At 52.9% G+C, this 19,678-nt stretch overlaps 1 protein-coding gene across 6 annotated transcripts in view; it reads left to right on the top strand.

Annotated features, from left to right (window-relative positions):
• The window catches only part of RAB17 (RAB17, member RAS oncogene family), a 59,284-nt gene extending 42,690 nt beyond the window's left edge, over positions 1–16,594 (top strand). For 2 of the 6 annotated variants that reach the window (XM_078328899.1, XM_035306182.3), the window contains exons 2-6: positions 2,635–2,794; positions 10,205–10,356; positions 10,917–11,042; positions 13,132–13,225; positions 13,510–14,292. In XM_078328899.1, coding sequence (XP_078185025.1) covers positions 2,635–2,794; positions 10,205–10,356; positions 10,917–11,042; positions 13,132–13,225; positions 13,510–13,619 — 642 coding nt within the window. In that variant the 3' untranslated portion in view covers positions 13,620–14,292. Of the gene's footprint in view, positions 1–246; positions 1,486–2,634; positions 2,795–10,204; positions 10,357–10,916; positions 11,043–13,131; positions 13,226–13,509; positions 14,293–14,995 lie in introns of those variants that run through there. The other 4 variants (XM_035306184.3, XM_035306180.3, XM_078328901.1 and 1 more) reach the window with 4 other exon arrangements.
• Positions 16,595–19,678: the final 3,084 nt, after the last annotated feature.

Here is a 19,678-nt window from a genome sequence, read left to right as displayed (position 1 = left end):
GAAGGGTTTTATTAACCTGTGCAAATAAACAGCATAGAGAACTCGAAGGGATATCTTTGGTTATTTTTAGTTATTTTTTTATTTCCATAGATTTGTGGGGAACAGGTGGTATTGGGTGACATGGATATATTCTTTAGTGATTTCTGAGATTTTGGTGCACTCATTAACCAGAGCAATGTACACTGTACCCATTGTGTAGTCTTTCATCCCTCACCCCCTCTTTCACCATTTCCTCTTCCACCAAAGGTTGGAAAGTCTCGGCTGTGTCTTGACCTCTGAGAGCCTGTCCCAGATGACTTGGGCAGACCATCTGCTGGACCAAGTTCTCACCCCAGCCACTCTCACTTTGCCTCAGGTGCTGTGTTAGTCTGTTTGTGCTGCTTTAACAGAATTCCTGAGACGGGAATTTATAACGAACAGAGATTTGTTTCTTATGGTTCTAGAGACTGGGGAGTCCAAGGCTACATCTGTTGAGGGCCTTCTGCTGTGTCATCCCACAGTTGAAGGTGAAAGGGCAGGAGAACACGCAGGCAGGCTCACGGACGTGACAGACAGCCACAGAGTCATCACCCGTGCTGGGCGGGAATTAATGAGGGCAGAGTCCTCTTGACCTGACTATCTTCCATTAGGCCCCACCTCCCAGCATGGTTGCGCCGGGGACTCAGTTTCCAAATCTGCTCTTTGAAGAATACATACAAACCACAGCAGGCCCCAGGAAATCGTCCTCAATCCAGGCAGACATTTCAACATGCAGCTGTTACGTGCTCTTCTGGGCTTGGCCTCATTCATTCACTTCCTAGCCATTTATTGTGTGCTTACTATGTGCTAGACCCTGTTCCCAGCTCTAAGGAAAACGGAATTCTGTCAGTGATTCCTAGTCTTGGCTGCAAGCTGAGATCACCTGGGGAGCTCTTCTTTTCTCTTTCTCTTTCTCTCTTTCTTTCTTTAAAGAAACACAGATGGAAAAGTTAATTTTATGTTTTTAATCCGTCTCTTAGGCCAGCATCATACTTGATGGTGAAACTCGAGTATTTCCATCTAAGAGGGGGTTCCAGGCACGTGTGGGATAACTACTTGAGTCTACTACGTGGAGCCCCTCTTCTGTGATGGGTAGCGAGCCCTAAACCCTCCTGCTCCAGACCCGTGACTGTCCAGTCACTTTCTGTCTACAACCGTCTTCTTGGTATCTAGGACTCAGACCTATTTATTTCAAGACTGATTCCAAACTTGATTCTTTCCCTCTTATCCCTACAGGGCAGACCAGACCAGTCCGTGGCCATGGCTGCTGAATGGGGGCAGTGAGGGCATGTGGGCTGCTTCCTACCACTCCTGCTTTTCTTATTCCCTTTTCAAAATTCCTTTCCTTCCCCCTTTAGAGAGCCTCCCTCCTCCGCACCGTGGTGAGAGAGGCAGACGAGACCTGATCACAGGACCAGCTGCCCCCTGATAGGTTTCATATAGATTGTGGGGAGCTTCTCTTCCTAGGTAATAAATCATTATCTATTATTAGATTAGAACATTATTAGAATGTCACCATTTTGCAACCCCCTGGTGAAATAGAGGTTCAAAGTAATGGTCTTCAATGACTGCCAACATTACAGAGAGACAACTAGACATTATTTGCCTTCTGAGGGAGGTGCACACACACTCTTGTAGCAATCTTGCCAAAAAATAGCCAGTATCTAATCAGGTTTGTGTCCTGAACCACCACGGTATCAAAAATACAGAGTTCGCAAGACTCTATTCAATAACACAGGGGTCCAATCAGCAACGTCCGTACAGGAAACCTACGAGACAACCTGACCTCTTCAACACATGAACTGCAAAGAAGAAAAAAATACCTGTATCTGCCCTGAGGTTTGCAGATGATAGGATGCCTGGGATCTGCTTTACAGCGACCTGCTGGGGGGAGGTTTGGGATGTGAGTGACACAGCTGGCCAGGCTGATTACTGGGGAGGTGGGTACCTGTGCCCGTCAGACTGTTCTCTCTATTGTGGTGTGTATAGCAAAGTTTCCGTAATGAAAACATATGCAGGGGATGCCCACATTTATTTTGATCACAAAGCTGGTTTTCTCTGGGGCATCCCACTGTGGGTTCTGAGGCTTTAGACACAATAGGAATGTGTCTAAATGTGTCTATGAGGTTTTCAGATCATTGAGACACCAACGTTTTTTAGATAGAGTTTTTCCGAGACACCAACTTTAATCCATGGACAACCAACCAGGAAATTCTCAGATGCTTTTTACCTCTCTCTGTGTTAGATACTTCGGGGACAACTGACAGATTTGTAAGAATAGAAAGTAATGGAATGAGGACAGCCAGCCCTGAGACCACTGCACACAACCATTGCTTGTCAGGATCTGTCATGACCCATGCCCAGCGCTTTCCAAGCAAAGCTCTATTTGTTCCTCACCACAGACCTAAAAATGGGTCTTGTGCACCCCAGTTTGCAGATGGGGAGATGGGGCGTTGGGTGCAGAGGGGTGCAGGGGTACGAACCCAGGTGGCCTCTGAGTTGGGAGCTCTGTCTGGGGCCACCTGCTCCTGACTGGGAGGCAGCCCGGGGTAGAGCTCGCTGTGATGGTGTGGCTCGGATGTTCCACCTGCCTCAGATGATTGTGATTCTTTGCAGGGCATGGCGCAGGCACACCTGAGTCCCCAGCCCAGCGCTGCCCCCAGCCAGCCCCGTGTGTTCAAGCTGGTTCTCCTGGGAAGTGGCTCCGTGGGCAAGTCCAGCCTGGCTCTCCGGTACGTGAAGAATGACTTCAAGAGTATCCTGCCTACGGTGGGCTGTAAGTGAGGGGCAGAGCATGCTTTGTTGGTTTTCAGTGCAGAAGTCCAGGCCACTGACCCACACCTGGGGCAGATGGGGACGAGGCCCGCCTAGGAATCCCCACACTGTCCTGGAGTCTTGTACTGCCCGTATCCAGTGCATGAGGGGAGGGGGTGATGTCCATGGGGGCAGCCACAGAATCTACAAAGGCAGGAAGTGCCCTTGGCTCTGGGTCAGGTTTCAGCTCAGCTGGAGTCTGCAGGGAGTGGAGATTCAGGGGTAGGATCTCTGGCCCAGAAAGGTCAGGCTGGGTGTGAGGGATTATGCTGGCAGAAGGGAGAGCCCAGAAGAAGCCTCCTGGGCTCTGGCCACTCAGTGACCCAAACCAGCTGTCCTCTCCCCGCGCCCTGGCCGCCCTCCTGCTAACACTGCTCCCTTGCTTAATTTACCCCACAGCACCTTCCTTCCTGCCTGGACTTGGTTTACCAGTCTGGCCTGGATCATTGTTGGGGGTGGGCAGGGAGGGAGGCCTTCTCGCTGTGTTTCTTGAAAAGGCTAACCCGTCATTAATCTCAGGAGTAGGGGCGTCTGCAGGCTGCTGGCCTCCTTCCCATCCTGCTGTGGGCACACCCTGCCTTGGCAGTGAAACGCAGTTTTCACCTGAAATAGGGAAAGCCATGTTCTGGGTAACATGTGCGGAATCAGAGACTCCGTTTCAGATTCGGACTCTGACATGGATGAGCTGCCCTTTCTCCAAATTCACTCACTCACTCATTCACTCATCTAACAGGTGTCTGTTGAGCGTGGACTCTTTTCCAGGCCTGTGTTAGGTGCGGAGGATTCTACAACCAGCTAAACAGATGCACCAAACACAGAAACACAATTGTAAAATGTGGCACATGGCGTTCGCTATTAGGGAATTTTCTCAGGGGGGTGGTTCCTGAAGGATCCCCAGGGGATACATGGGGATCGGCAGGGGTCTGTCTGGCCTGACTCCCAGAGCTAGTGGTGAGAAGGGCTAGAGTGATGGGGAGAGGCTGTCTGCAGAGGCTACCCTGGGGAGAGAGAGTCAGAACTTGCCTGGGGTGGGCCATGCAGTCCTCTTTTCCATTAGCAAGGAGGTCTGCACCCCTCACCCATGATATTGGACTCAGCTTCCTTTAAACATATATCAAAGGGCTGAGGCTGGCCTGATGGTGGCCTCAGTTGAGAACAGAGAATACAGATGGGGGCCTCACCAGGCCTGGATGTTGCGGGCTCTGTACCTGGGTAGCTGGTATTCAAGATGCAGAGGCCTGTATGTCTCATTCTATTCCTGGTCCTCTGCCTGTCCCCTCAGGGGTCATCCCCCTGCCAGTAGCTTTCAGATGAAAGCTAGGGTCTCCCTTCCTCCAACACCCTCTCCCCGGGTGTATCTCCTCTCTCCGAGGGGAGAACTGTCCTCTAGGCTGGACTCTTCCTTTCACCCAGGACTGGTGCTTGGTGTGTTTGTTCCCACTCTGAGTCTCTGTGATGGGACGGGGTGGGAGGCTATGGACTGTGGCCATGGCACAGAGGCGAGAGGAGGACAGCCAGATGAGGTTAGCCTGTGGCTCACAAGCCGCCTTCGATCCATCAGCCTCCAAGCCTGGCGTCCTCAGTTTTGTACTGAGTACCTCTGTGTGTTGGCAGCTGTGCTGGGTTGAGGGCAGAAATGTGGGAAGCTCCTTTCTTCGCCGTTGGCTGAGTCCCCTGTGGGAGCGATGGTGTCCTCTGCTTCCATCCGAGTGTCTGTGTCATACCTGAGATATTACAGCCTTTGGAGGTGGATGTTACTGTAACTACGAGTAGATGTTATACATTTACTATTATGTTAATTTTTTTCGAGACAGAGTCTTGCTCTGTCACCTGGCCTGCAGTGCAGTGGCGTGTTCTTGGCTCACTGCAACCTCTGCCTCCCGAGCTCAAGCCATCCTCCCACCTCGGCCTCCTGAGTTGCTGTGACCACAGGCACGTACCACCATAGCAGGCTAATTTTTGTATTTTTTTTGGAGATGGGGTTTTGACATGGTGTGCACCGCTGTACCCGGCCTATGTTAATTATTTTATCATTATTGTTTTTTGAGATGGAGTCTCGCTCTGTTGCCCAGGCTAGAGAGCAGTGGCGAGACCTTGGCTCATTGCAACCTTCACCTCCGAAGTAGCTGGGATTGTGCGCACCACAATGCCCGGCTGATTTTTGTATTTTTAGTAGAGACGGGGTTTCATCATTTTGGCCAGGCCGGTTTCGAACGCCTGACTTCAAGCAATCCACCATCCTTGGCCTCCCAAAGTGTATGCTAATTATTAATCATCACTATAATCATTATATGATCATATATTATTATAAATGTGGATATTGCCAGTTTTAGGACGAGGAGCTCGGATGTGCTCATTCCTTTAACCGATGTGTTTTGGGGAAGAGTGATCTGTGTTGTAAAAAAACCCTTTGAGAGCAGACACTCCTGCTTCTTTTGTCACATGTGGCTTCAGCTTTTATAAAGAACACTGGCTCCTGCCCAGGGGAGAGGGTGGGCCAGGAGCAGAGCCTCAGAAGAGAAGGGAGTACTGTCCTCACAGGCAGCCTGAAAATGCAGGAGGCAGCACGCCCAGTGTGTGGCCGCAGGAACTCCAAGGGAGGGAGGGGGTGGATGGCCACAGTCACGTCACGCCGCTCCTTCCCTCTGCCTGGATGTTTTCCCTGTGAAATGGGGGTCTGAACACCTTCCTGGAGTGGGCTCTCCATGAAAGGTTGCTGTTGCCTTGGGTGGCTTAAGGACATCACCAAGGCTGGCCCTGTCCGAGGGGTGTCACTTCAGGCCAGGGCCAGCCTACGGGAGGATGGACTTGGGTCCCTGGGGCCCTCCTGAGGGTCTGGTTCAGTTGAGGGGTGTGTGGGGTGGGTCCCACAGCAGGAATGTGACACAGGAGGTGGGCTTAGCTCCTGGCAAGACACAGTCCAGCCAGAGGAAGCAGGAAGCAGAGGCAGAAGGTGACGGACTGGAGCCCTGAAGCCGGAAAGGCGCGGAGGGGAGTCCAAGCTAGCGCAGCCTTCTACACACCCTGCCAGGGCCTGTGGCGGAGCTGCCAGCTTCAGGAGCCGCTGCTGTGGCAGGGATGGGGGTTGGCACTCCCCATGAACTGCCGCCACCATCCTAATGGCCACAGCAGGGGAGCTCTGTGTGCTGCTGGCTTGCTGTGTGACCCTAATGGCCACAGCAGGGGAGCTCTGTGTGCTGCTGGCTTGCTGTGTGATGGCGATGTCTTTTGGAAGGATGGTGACATCTAGTGCTTGTGCGCATATTTGCCAGCTGAAGCCACGACTAACCCCAGACGTATTGGGCTTTTTTCAGAAAGGGGATGGTGACAAACAGGTACTGGGCACATTCAACTTGGCACCAGCTCACTTCCCTCCTAAACTGAGAATATGGCTGACGTCCTAGAGCTCTCAGAAAATACATTTCCATTTCATGTTCCTTTCAATTTGTCATCAGCTCACTATTTTTACAAAAAAAAGCCAAGTGCTACAGTGAGGGCTTCAGTGAGCAGAATCAGCCCTTTATTTAAATTAAAAGGTAAAGAAGCAAAATCACTTACATGATGTTAACATCTAGCAGAGAGCCTGGACGCAGTGGCTCACATCTGTAATCCCAGCACTTCAGGAGCCCAGGGCAGGCGGATTGCCCAAGCTCAGGAGTTCAGGACCAGCCTGGGCAGCATGGTGAAACCCCATCTCTACTAAAAAGAAAAGAAAATAAAGACGATTTAGTAGAGGACTTTTTTTTTTTTGATAGGGTCTGTTGCAGTGGTATGAGCACACCTCACTGCAGCCTCATCCTCCTGGGCGCAAGTTCTCCACCTCCACCTCTTCAGCAGCCGGGACCACAAGTGTGTGCCACTATACCCAGCTAAATTTTGTATTTTTGTAGAGACAAGATTTCACTATGTTGCCCAGACTGGGAACTCCTGGACTAGAGTGATCGTCCCTTCTTGGCCTCCCAAAATGCTGGGATTACAGGCATGAGCCACTGCACCCAGCCAGAAATTTATTTTTTAATCACATTTTGGCTTTAGCTGCGGAGATATAGAAAATGTGGTCAGTGGGTTTCTGAAAAAGGATATGATGATAAATGCATGCCGTCTTCTCGGATACCTGTGCAGGGCCCACGTGAGGGCCTTAGAACCCGCTGCAGGGAGGAGAAGGTTCTGTGTCCTGTAGGCAGCTGAACGTTGACTGTTATCACACATTATCATTTCTTGGACTAAAACCCTTGCCCTCCTTGGAAATTTGCTGGGATTTTACATTAGTTTAAATTTAACTACCAGCCATCATTTTATTTTCTTTTTTATTTTTTGAGACAGAGTCTTGCTCTGTCTCCTGCCGTCCGTGCTGGAGTGCAGTGGGGCAATCTCGGCTCACTGCAACCTCCACCTCCTGGGTTCAAGCAATTCTCCTGCCTCAGCCTCCTGAGTAGCTGGGACTACAGGCTCATGCCAGCAAGCCTGGCTGATTTTTGTATTTTTGATAGAGACAGGGTTTCACCATGTTGGTCAGGCTGGGCTTGAACTCCTGACCTCAAACAATCCACCCACCTCGGCCTCCCAAAGTGCTAGGATAACAGGCGTGAGCCACCGCGCCCAGCCTCCAGCCATCATTTTCAATATGGAAAGGAAAATATGAGAGGCTAAGATTGGTAAATGGAGAAAGCAAACCTGAGTTTTATGCTCATGTGTTCCCTGTCATAGCTTTTAAGATATAACCAAATTCAAAGTGAGAAATGTGATTTCAAGTGGTAGGAAACAGAAAGACATGGATAAAAGGCCCACATTTTGAGGTAAGTCCACGAAGAGCAAAGAGGACAGGAAGAAGCAGCAAAATTCACGTGCCCTGTCTCTCCTTGCTCAGTGGGTTTGACGCCACCCTGGGTGGAGCAGCAAAATTCACGTGCCCCGTCTCTCCTTGCTCAGTGGGTTTGACGCCACCCTGGGTGGAGCAGCAAAATTCATGTGCCCCGTCTCTCCTTGCTCAGGGGGTTTGATGCCACCCTGGGTGGAGGGCACCATTAGCCCCTCCTACGGAAGAGGAAGGAAGCTGCGACTTAGAAGGCTGAAGCAAGCTGCCAGAGGTCACACAGCTGATGGGTCTACATCCATGGCCTGTGCACGGCCTTCATTCTGGCGCTATTGTCAATCCAGCTGAGCACCTGCTGTGTGCAGAGGCTTATAGCCCGTTCATACGCCCTGTGCAAGCTGGAAATCACTGGTCCTACTGTCTGGATGGAGACTGTGGCTTTGTGTGACCTGGAGAGTTTGTCTGACTTCAAGTTCCTGGACCTGCAGTAAACTGCAGGACTCGGGCAGAAGAGCCCAGATGGTGGCTTCCGTTTAGGAAGAGATTATCTCATGAGAGAGAAGCATGGTTTGCTGCGCCATGCTGGAAATCCCTGTGCAGACATGCCTCTCTGTGCAGCCATGCCTCTCTGTGCAGCCATGCCTCCCGATCTCTGTGTAGTGGGTGCAACTGTGTTTTTCCCTCCCGCAAAGATGTGATCAAGTCCTAACCCCCAGAACCTATGAGTACAACTTCATTTGGAGAGAGGTAGTTTTGCAGATGTAACTAATTAAGGCCAACAAGCTGAGACTTATTGGCCCCTGAATGGGGCAGGATGGCCCCTGAGTCCAGTGACTGATGTCGGTATGAGAAGGGGAGAGGACACAGCTACCGAGGGGCAACCATGTGAAGACGAGGCAGGGATGCAGGTGATGCAGCTGCCAGGAATGCCAGGGTTGCCCGCAGCCCCTGAAGCAGAAGGGAGGCTCGTGGTGCTTAATCATGTCAGCTGCAGGACACTCACACACTGTCCTTGGAGTGAAAGTCTTCATTTTAAACATGTGGATCTGTTTGCCAGAATCTCCCCAGCAGACTCCAAACCCAAGCCAGGGTCTAGGCAGGGTAGTGGCTTTCACAGGAGCCCGTCCGTGCTGGTGGCTTCTCCATGCCCCGGACACCTTGTGTTCCCCGTCCCCAATTCTGTGTGTAACACATCCCTGACAAGCCACACACAATGGGGAAAACATTTTGGAGATCTATAAAACAATCATTTAAAAATCACATCGCTTTGGAAAGCAAAAGAAATCTTTACATGAACAGTGCATTGCCCAGTATATTAAAGTGCTTAGAGGCAGTGTGTGTGTGTGTGTGTATGTGTGTATGTGTGTGTATGCGTGTATGTGTGTGTATGTGTGTATGTATGTGTATTTGTGTGTATGTGTATGTGTGTATGTGTATGTGTGTGTATGTGTGTATGCATGTATGTGTGTATGTATATGTGTGTATTTGTGTGTGTGTATGTGTGTGTATGTGTTTGTGTGTGTGTGTATGTGTGTATGTGTGTGTATGTGTGTGTATGCATGTATGTGTGTATGTATATGTATTTGTGTGTGTGTGTGTATGTGTGTGTATGTGTTTGTGTGTGTATGTGTGTGTGTATGTGTGTATGTATATGTGTGTATTTGTGTGTGTGTGTATGTGTGTGTATGTGTTTGTGTGTGTATGTGTGTGTGTATGTGTGTATGTATATGTGTGTATTTGTGTGTGTGTGTGTGTGTATGTGTTTGTGTGTGTGTGTGTGTGTGTGTGTGTGTGTGTGTAGCAGGTACATGAGTGAGTAAGACAAAGCTCCTGCCCTCCTGGGGGAGACAGGTAGAGAACGCAGGAGGCCTCGCCTTTGCGTGTGTTTGGGATGCTGGGATGCTTCCATGGAGGCAGGTAGCCCAGCAGCCATCCTGGGGCTGATGCCCAAAGATCTCAGAGGACATCAGAAGGATGCCATGCAGAGGGGACAGTAGAGAAGGGGGTTTGGGGGGAGCAGCATCGGGAAAGTGGGGAGGGTAGCAGGAGGTGAGGAAGGACTTGGAGGAGCCTGTGCAATTGTGGCTGGCCCTGTGCAAGATGGGCCTGGCAGGCAAGGGGCCAATGGGCCGGGGGTGTTCAGGGCTCTAGGGGCCCCAGAGCCCAGCTGCGTCGCTGGATGCAGGGCTGTGTCGGATGCCAGGTTACTGGAGACCCTTCCCTGGCACGCATAGCCCAGAGCTTTTGTGTTACGTCCTGGAAAGACTGATCTTCCCAGCCAAAGCCTCTCCGAAGGGCTCATAGCAATCATTCCTGATGCTTTGCTTGATGAGGAAGCCTCCATGTCCCAGAAGAGCTGTTTGCTCTACCTCCTGGCCATGTGGGCATAGGAGACATGTGGCCGGCTGCCCCTCTGAGCCCATTGCTGTGCCTGTGGGAGGCATGTGTCCGGCTGCCCCTCTGAGCCCATTGCTGTGCCTGTGGCTTGCCGTGGTCCTACCTGAGCAGCATGTGGGCACCTCATCCTCTGAGTAAGCTCTCTCGGCCTCCCTGTTTCAGGTGCGTTCTTCACAAAGGTGGTGGATTTGGGCACCTCCTCTCTGAAGCTTGAGATCTGGGACACAGCTGGCCAGGAGAAGTACCACAGTGTCTGCCACCTCTACTTCAGGGGTGCCAATGCTGCAGTTCTGGTGTATGACATCACCAGGAAGGTAGGGCCTGCCTCCAGGTGTGTCCCACTCTCCTTCCTACGGTGTACTCACAAAACAGGGGCCCCATTTGTGAGCACTAGTCACCTTGTCCGGGAGGGCCTCCTGACAACCCCCATCTTCCTCCACAGCCAGGGTTCTCCTCCTCTGTGGTCTGCAGAGCACACGCCATAGCCATCTGCCACTCAGTAGTTCCTGGTGCTGTGTTGGGGTCAGGGTGTGAGGTGATGGCCAGTCTCTAGACTCTCTTGCACAAAATGGTCCTTTGAGGATATCTAGGAGCTCAGGGTCTGACCTGAAATACCCCGTGGCTGGCAGTCTCCTGGGCCTGGTCAGGGTGAAGGAGCTGATGTGTGTCCCAGCAGTTTGCTGCCTCACTGCAAAGGCCACCCAGGGCAGGAACAACCCCTCCTCAGAGAAACAGAGCAGCCCTGCAGGCCCGTCCACGGCCAGTTGGATTCTGTGACATTTTACACAACACGACCAGCGACAGGCTTTCCCCCCGGAATAGCCCATGGAGACCGCCTGTAAGTTGCGTTTGACATGACCTTCTTCTGTCCTAGGATTCCTTCCACAAGGCTCAGCAGTGGCTGAAGGACCTGCAGAAGGAGCTGCAGCCGGGAGAAGTCCTGGTGATGCTGGTCGGCAACAAGACGGACCTCAGTGAGGAGCGGGAGGTGACCTTCGAGGTACTGCCCAGGAGCCCCTGCTGTTCTCTTCTACAGGTGGAGGAGAGAGCCCTGCCCACCTGCATCAAGACCTTGGCACTCACACGTTCACACAGGCACACCCACGCCTGCATGTACTCACACATGTGCATACGCACCTGCACACCTCCACATGCCCACATGCACTTGCACACACACGCACGCCCCCACATTCACTCACACTTGCACCCACACACATTTACAAACACACACACACATACAAACACACAACTTCTTTTTTTTTTTTTCGAGATGGAGTCTGGCTGTGTAGCCAGGCTGGAGTGCAGTGGCGCAATCTCGGCTCACTGCAACCTCTGCCTCCCAGGTGCAGGTTGAAGCAATTCTCCTACCCCAGCCTCTCAAGTAGCTGGGATTACAGGCATGAGCCATCATGCCCAGCTAATTTTTGTATTTTTTAGTAGAGATGGGGTTTCACCATGTTGGCCAGTCTGGTCTTGAACTCCTGACCTCGTGATCCACCCACCTCGGCCTCCCAAAGTGCTAGGATTACAGGCGTGAGCCACTGCACCCAACCCAAACACACAACTTTCTATCTGAATTTCTCTTTTGGTCAAAGATTTCTTTCTGGTCTTTCCTGGAAAACTTGGGCCCAGGGACAATGACAGTTCAAGGCCAGTGGTGGAGAAGCAGGCACAGGGTGGCCGGCGGAGGGAAGGGCAGGGTGGCGGCTGCAGGGTGGGCTCGGCCTGAATGAGAAACAATCCAGTTCCTCAGCAGAGCTCCCTTCCCCAGTCGGCTCCCAGAAGGGGGCTCTGTGCAGATGGAGCCCCCTCACCCGAGTTCTGTCAGGTGGAGGCGGCGGTCACCCAGCTGTCGCTGTTGTCTCTCTTCCATGGCATCTTACCTCCCACCATATTTAGGACGAAGACCACGTAAGCAGCTGCAGAGAAGTGGCTGGCGGGGAGGCCCCACACACACTAGAGGCTGGTGCAGGGGCAGACCTGACTCAGGGCTTAGGCTGACCTCCATGCCTCCCAAAGAGAAAGGCCCCAGCTTCGATGGAGGCTGTGGAGAGATGGAGAAGTGGGGTGAAGAATTTGGAGAATCTGTGGGGAGAGCAAAGGGAGCAAAGGGAGGCAGCCTCAGTCTGAGCCCTTGTTACAAGGCTGGGTGGGGAGGAGAGGAGCCTGGCAGCAGAGCTGTGTCCTCTGAGAGTGACTAGATGGGCTGGGTGCTTGGGCAGGCACAAAAACATGGGCGTGAGGTAAAGTTCTGGAGGGCCAGTGGGCAGCCAGGGTGGGTTTGGAGCGTCTGCCTGGGGAGCTGGCTGAGGAGCAGCTGGCTCAGGCTCTCTGGGTCTGGGTAGGAGGAGTGCATGCACAACTGTGGATGGTGCCAGGGCTGTGGGCATGGCTGGCCATGCCTGCTGCCAGCTCCATGTCTGGCAGGACAGTCAGGAGCCTGAGCTGTGCCCCCAGGATCTGCCACAGGCTCCTCTTCCAGGGAGAGTCATGGAGGCTAGGGGAAGGTCCTGCCCACAGGGGCCCCCATTCCTCGGCCACCCCTGACTCCTGGGCGAGACAGTGACCTTCCCACGAATGCTTCTCTCCTGGCCTCCCACTGCAGGCCTGCTGTCTTCCAGTTTGCCCTTGCTCTGGGACAGCCTTTCCTCCCTATAGGAGGGAGACCCATGTTGGAAAATGAGGGCTCCCCAGAGGAAGGGCCCAGGTGGGCGCCGTCCAGGGGCCTCCCTCTGCCTCTCATGTTTCCTGGGTTCTCAGTTGGTTCTCTGCCCAGCATTGGAGCCCACGGTTGCCCACAGCCATGGTGGGAGGGGAGCCTCATGGTGGGAGTGTGGCTTCCCAGGCCCTGCAGGAGGAGGAAGGCTGCCGCCAGCCAGCTAGAGGAAGAGCCTCTTCCAGGGATCACACTCTGCCCCTCCTGGTCCTGGCTGCTCAGGAGTGCCAAGAAATGCGACCTGGACGCGAGGCATGCAGGAGTGCAGTCTGCACCACCTCGACTTTCTTGGGTCTTGCTGTTGGGAGTGAAACAGGTGTTCTTAGGAAACTCTCTTATAAACAACACTGGATTTTGTGGCTGTTTGTTTCAGGAAGGGAAGGAGTTTGCTGACAGCCACAAGTTGCTGTTCATGGAAACTTCAGCTAAACTGAACCATCAGGTGTCGGAGGTGTTCAGTGCCGTGGGTGAGTGATCTCCCCACGGGCTAGACAAGGTGGAGGGTGCTCGTCCCTGACCGACTTCCCTGGGTCCCCTTTGCTGGTGATGCAAGATCCCATAGAATGTCTCTAGGGACTGTACGGTGACCAGGAAGGGCAGGAAGCCCTCGTTCTATGGTTCTTTGGTTCTATGGGTCCCTGGCTGCTGAGCTGCACGTAGGAGGAATGGGTCCCTGGCTGCTGGGCTGCAGGGCTGTGCTGGGCGGGGGGACTTCCCTCCCTAACCGGCCCCCGCCTCTTGCCATTTACAGCTCGAGAGCTACTGCAGAGAGACAACAGGGAGGGTCAGGCTCCACGGGGGGACGCAGATGTGGCTCTGAATGAGAGGCCAGCGCAGCAGGCCAAATGCTGTGGACAGTAGGTGCAGCCTCCCCTGGGGGCTGTGGGAAGATGCCCCCAGCCTGGGCCATGGCCGCCTCTGCATAGTTCTGATTCACTGTTGGCGCTGGGTTGCTCCCAAGCCCTAGAGGTTTCTGGAAGTTGGCCCCCTTTATAAAAACCACTTCCCACAGCCAGTGGGAACCGCCAGGGGAGGAGCTGGTGTCACATGACTCCCAGAGGGTGCTGTGTCCCGTCCCCACCCACACCATCTGATTCCCGGATACCTATGCCGGCCCCGCCTGGACGGTGGCCCCCTCAGCCAGGCGGCCTCTGGCCACAGAGGAAGCAAGGATTGGAAAAGTCCCTGGAGCACAGCGACGGTGGAAAGATGCCTCTCACCTGATCTGGGTGGGGGTGCTGGCCTGGAGCCTGGGCTCACCTGCTTCTGGAGGTGCGGGGAGCAGGCCCGGATGGAGGTGGCAGTGCCAGGAAGAAGCACAGCGATAACCGAGCATGGGGTGGGTCCAGGACTAACGCCTCTGGGAAGGGCAGCTGGGGGCAGTGGCTTTGGTTCCCTCCCATGCTCTCCTGGCTGGAAATGTGGCGAAGCTGAGTTTCTATCCAAAGAGTAGGAAGATTCGTTTAACCTGAGATGTAAGTTGTACTGCACATGCATTTTTTTTTTTTCCCAAAAATTAAATTGCTTTTGACAATATGGCTTTTGGAAGTTTTCTAGTACAAGGCAGGGCCCCGAGCCTGATGGATTGTTGTAGATATTTCTGTCTGTATTCTGGGAGGCTCCTGTGAAGTAAATGAGGAAGCAGACCCATGTGCAGGCTGTGACTAACGTGGGCCTGGCCCCCCTCTCTGGATGGGACGCATTCCCAGATGGCGACACTCCATCCTGACTGCCTGCCTTTGCAGAGAAACCTATGTCTTAGTCTGTTTTTGTGTTGCTATAAAGGGATACTTGGGGCTGGGTGATTTATAAGGAAAGAGGCTTACTGGGCTCGTCGTTCTGCAGGTGGCAAAGACCGCATGGGGCCAATGTGCATCCTGGTGCGGCCCCAGGCTGCTTCCACTTCTGGCGGAAGGCAATGAAAGCTGGTGTGCAGAGGTCACACGGGGAGAGGAAGTAAGAGAGTGTAGGGGGAGTTCCCACTCTTTTCAACAACCAGCTCTGGGGAGGCTCTTATAGGCGCTGCTGGAGTAAGCTCACTCATTACAGCTAGGGCGGCACCAAGCGGTTTACGAGGGACCCACCCCATGAGCCAGCACCTCCCATCAGGCCCCGCCTCTCACACTGGGGGTCAGATTTCTTCCTTCCTCCTTTTTCTTCTTCCTCTCTTCCCCTTCTTTCTGCTGTCTTCATTCCTACTCCTCTTCTTCTTTCTTCACCTTTCTTCTTCTTTTTAGAGATGGAGTCTGACTGTCACCCAGGCTGGAGTGCAATGGCATGATCTCAGCTCACTGCAATCTCTGCCTCCCAGGTTTGAGCGATTCTCCTGCCTCAGCCTCCTGAGTAGCTGGGACTACAGGCATGCGCCACCATAGCCACCTAATTTTTGTATTTTTTAGTAACAATCGGGTTTCACCATGTTGGCCCAGCTGGTCTCCACCTCCTGGCCTCAGGTGACTCACCTGCCTCCACCTCGGAAAGTGCTGGGATTACAGGTGTGAGCCACCACATCTGGTCCTGGGGTCAGATTTCAACATGAGGTTTGGAAGGGACAAATATCCAAACGGCAGCAACCCAGCCCCTGTTTGGGAAGAAAAACCCCACAAAATGTTTTCCTGTTGGGTCTCTTTCTGGACACTGCTGGGGCAAGGTTATTTCAAGTATTTTTGGAAGGTGATGTTGGTTTTCATCCTTGCCCTTGGGACTCTGATAAGCAGGTGTGAGTTTTAAACAAGACGTTGTTATCCACCTGGAAAACGTGGCATCATTATTGGCTGCTGTAAGGATCAAGGCAGCAGAAAGCAAAGTGCCTTCCATTTGATGCTGAGCTTCAAGGGGAAAGGGCTCTGTGCCTGGAGCTTCCCTGGCTCCACCAGGCTTCCCTCTGCTCTCGTTCACTTGGCATAGAGATGCCAGGCTGTGACCTTCAGTGGGGTCCAGACCATGGGGAGCCCTGCCAGGGGGCCAGGGAGAGGACACAGAGACCTCAGAGAGGGTGCGGGGCACAGCCCCTCCTGGCCAGCCTGCGTTTCTCAGCGTGCAAACCACAGTTTCATAACAGTTCCTCCCTCATGATCCCTGGCCTCGTTATCCTAACAGGAGGAGCCACCTGGATCCACTGGGCCCCTGGAAGATCCATCTTTCAATCTTGGGGACAAGGAGCCTCTTGGGTCTCCCTTGGAGTGTGGTTTTCTGGGGCTAGTGTGACTGAAATGACCTTCTCACGTGAACTTTACTAGACAAATGCAGACCAGATTTCACATACCTCTCTCATGAGCTCCAAGAAAAGCTAAAGGATGAAAACAGTAGCTTCTGAGAGCACTTGTTCCCTTGGTTTTCACGAGCACTGTCCTCACGATTTCACAGGTGAAATCCGACTCTGTTATTGCTATGCACATTGCAATTTACAGGTGCTAATAAAGTTGGACCATTTTCCATGCAAGGATTCCCTCGCCGATGAAGAACATGAAGTGTGAGTCCCCAGTGTGCTAGGCTGTGTCCTCGTGCCCCTGTGTCAGCGGGCCCTGAGCTGGGGTGGGGACCCACCTTGGGGGCGGCAGGAGGCTGGGGTTGCCCGTGGCCACCAGACGGCGCTCCAGCATTGCGTAAGGCCGGCCCCACGGTCCTAGGGTCCTGAGTGCTTGCTCTGCCAAAGAGCAAAACGGGGGGGGCCCTCAGAGGAACTGCAGAAGAGTGGCCGGATGATGCTGACGGGGAGAAACACCAGGGGGGTTTGTAGGGTGCCTGGATGCCTGACTGCGTGTTTCCCCCTCTGTCTTGGCGGCTACTGTGGCTATGCCAGAATTTATTATTAAAATCTATCCTTTTGCTCTCCAGTTGGTTTGTAAATTTTTCTCCAAAAATAAATAAACAAAAAGCAGGAGTTGCAATTCTCACATCTGATAAAATAGATTTCAAAGCAACAAAGATACAGTGGTAAAAGGATCAATGCAACAATAAGAGATCTTAATACCCAGATACATAAGACCCATAACGAGATTCAGACTCAACGAGACAGAAAATTAATAAGGATATCCAGGACTTCAACTCAGATCCGGAACAAGTAAACTCAATAAATATTTATAGAGTTCTCCATTTTAAATACACAAAATACTGATCGACCATTATTAATACCCATGTTTAGAATGAAGCAATATTCCTGTTCTCTCTCCCTCTTTTTCTTCCTCTTTCTTCCTCTCCTTCTCTCTTTTTACTTTTCAACATCCTAGTTCCTCACCTCTACTCAATACATTCCTCCGAACACCTGATTCCTTGTGATTCTCCCGTCCCACTAAAAAAAAAAAAAAAAAATTAACTTAAAATAAATAAACAAATAAATAAATAAAATATATTCTTTGACTCCTTCCGGAATCATTCTATGGCCTCCCCAAGAGTAGACATCTGTCGTGGTGCTGGACCTCTGGGTCTCTGCTCACCCGGGACTGTGCCCCTTTCCCTTCCTCCATCACCACTAGGCAGGAGGGCTCAACCCTGCACTGGAGTCACCTGGGGAGCTGCAGAAAGCCCCCACCTAGGCAGGGCAGGTTGGCTCACGCCCGTAATCCTGGCACTTTGGGAGACTGAAGCGGGAGGACCACTTGAGGCCAGGAGTTTGGGACCAGCCTGGACAACAAAGGGAGACCCTGTTTCTACAAGAACAACAGAAAGGAAAAGTTAGCCGGGCGTGGTGGTGTGCACCTTAGTCCTGGCTACCCCGGAGGCTGAGGTGGGAGGATTTCTTGAGCCTTGGGGATTGAGGCCACTGCATGCTAGCCTGGGCCCCATCTCAAAAAAGAAAAAAAGGAGCCCCACAGCTGCATCTCACCTGGAGGTTCTGATCCCATCAGCCTGCAAGGGGATTTCTAAATCCTTCCAGGTGAGCGTAGGCAAGGCCTGAGAACCCCAGTGAGAGCAGGGCCTCTGCCCCGACTTCTGTGGGATTCCCAGGGTCCCCTACACTGTCTGGCACACACCAGGCACTCAACACACTTGTATCCAACAAAGGGAGGAAGGCGTGTTTTTTCCTCAGAGACCTAAAGAACAGGCAGGGTTTCCTAAAACTAGCCCCTTCCGCCCCTGACACCTGCGTGTGGAAGGCTCACCTGTGTCAATGCTCCACTACCTTATATTCCGGTCCCAAGACCGTGCTGGGGCGGGGCAGCAGGCAGGAAGGCCCCTTTCTGTGCGCGCACAGGGAGAGGGCTCGGCAAAACTGCAAACATTTGTGTCACAGATGATGCATGATAAATGGCTCCAGGATCCCACTGGCTCCGGACACTGGGGGAGGCTTGTCCGTGTGCCCACCGTCCAGGCTGCTGCTGGGGAAGCAGCTCCAGCCCGGCTTAGCCTGAGTTCGGACCTACCTGTGTCTTCTCGTAAGCTGCTGTTTTCCTGCGGGTGGTGGTAGTGGAGCCTGAAACTTGGTGATGTTGATGAGTGGCCCTGGGAGCCCCTGCTGTCCCAGCCTGTTACTCTAACCTTCTCCCCTCCCCACCCTTCCTTCCTTCCTTCCTTCCTTCCTTCCTTCCTTCCTTCCTTCCTTCCTTCCTTCCTTCCTTCCTTCCTTCCCTCCCTCCCTTCCCTCTCTCCCTCTCTCCCTCCCTCCCTCCCTCCCTCCCTCCCTTCCTTCCTTCCTTCCTTCTTCTTTTTGAGACAGAGTTTTGCTCTTGTCACCCAGGCTGGAGTCCAATGGCACAATCTCACCTCATTGCAGCCTCCGCCTCCTGGGTTCAAGTGATTCTCCTGCCTCAGCCTCCGGAGTAGCTAGGACTACAGGCACCTGCCACCACACCTGGCTTATTTTTGTATTTTTAGTAGAGACGGGGTTTCACCATGTTGGCCAGGCTTGAACTCTTGACCTCAGGTGATCTGCCAGCCTTGGCCTCCCAAAGTGCTGGGATTACAGGCGTGAGCATCGTGTGTCTTGCTACCTCTTGACTGTGTTCCCATCCCATTCTTCTGGATGGATCTGTGTCCAGGCCAAGCTTTGGGCTGGAGCGAGCTGGTTAAGCCTGTTACATGGCTGGGTTGGGAGTGGGCTTTGCGGAAGGGGTTTGCACTCACAGAGCCCCCACCTGTGCCAGCTGGCATGCAGGTGCCACTCCCACCGAGCTCAGGAATGAGGTAAGCACTGCTGTCTGGTGGTGTGCAGATGTGGAAACTGAGGCTCAGTGATCCCAGGGGATAAACTCAGTCTCCCAGGTGGTGCAATTATGCCCCCATTGCCAATGTACGCTACACCCGAGGCAGGTTGTGGAGACATCCCCATGTGATTTGAAAGAGACACAGCATGGTGTGGGAGTACTCTAAGTGCAAGTCTCCCTGCCATGGGACAGAAACAATCCATGATGCATCTTCCCTGAGTGAGAGGGAGGCAAGACAGATGGCGATAAAAGGACAGGCAGCTGCCAGGGTTGAGGGAGGGGTGAATAGGCAGAGCCCAGAGGACTTCTAGGACAGTTAAACGTCTCTGCGTGATGCTGGAGCATGTTGTCTTACATTTGTGCAAACCTGCAAGACGTACAGTGTGAAGAGTGGGCTCTGACACACACTGGGTGGGGATGGCGATGTGTCAGCGTAGGTTCCTCCACTGGGACAAAGGCACCCTCAGTGGGGTGCAGGTCGTCGGGAGGCTGCATGGATGTGGGGAAGGGGGTGGATGGGAATTCTCTATACCTTCTACTCAGTTTTGCTGTGAATCTAAAGCTGCTCTGAAAAATAATATCTAAAAGAAAAAAAGAGGAATGGGGTTGAGAGGGCTGCCCAGGGCTCAGGCGGGGAGCTGTGCCACCTTCCTGTGGGGACGGTGCCTCCAGAGTGTGGCTCGTGGCACCTCCTGGCCTTGTGCCATGCACAGCCTGGGCAGCCACTCAGGGCAGCTTGGGTGTGGGGGTGGCTGTGGGCTGCCGGTGATGAAGGGT

This window comes from Callithrix jacchus, chromosome 6 (assembly GCF_049354715.1).
Source record: "Callithrix jacchus isolate 240 chromosome 6, calJac240_pri, whole genome shotgun sequence".
Lineage (NCBI taxonomy): Eukaryota > Metazoa > Chordata > Mammalia > Primates > Cebidae > Callithrix > Callithrix jacchus.
This window is presented reverse-complemented; position numbering and strand designations above follow the sequence as displayed.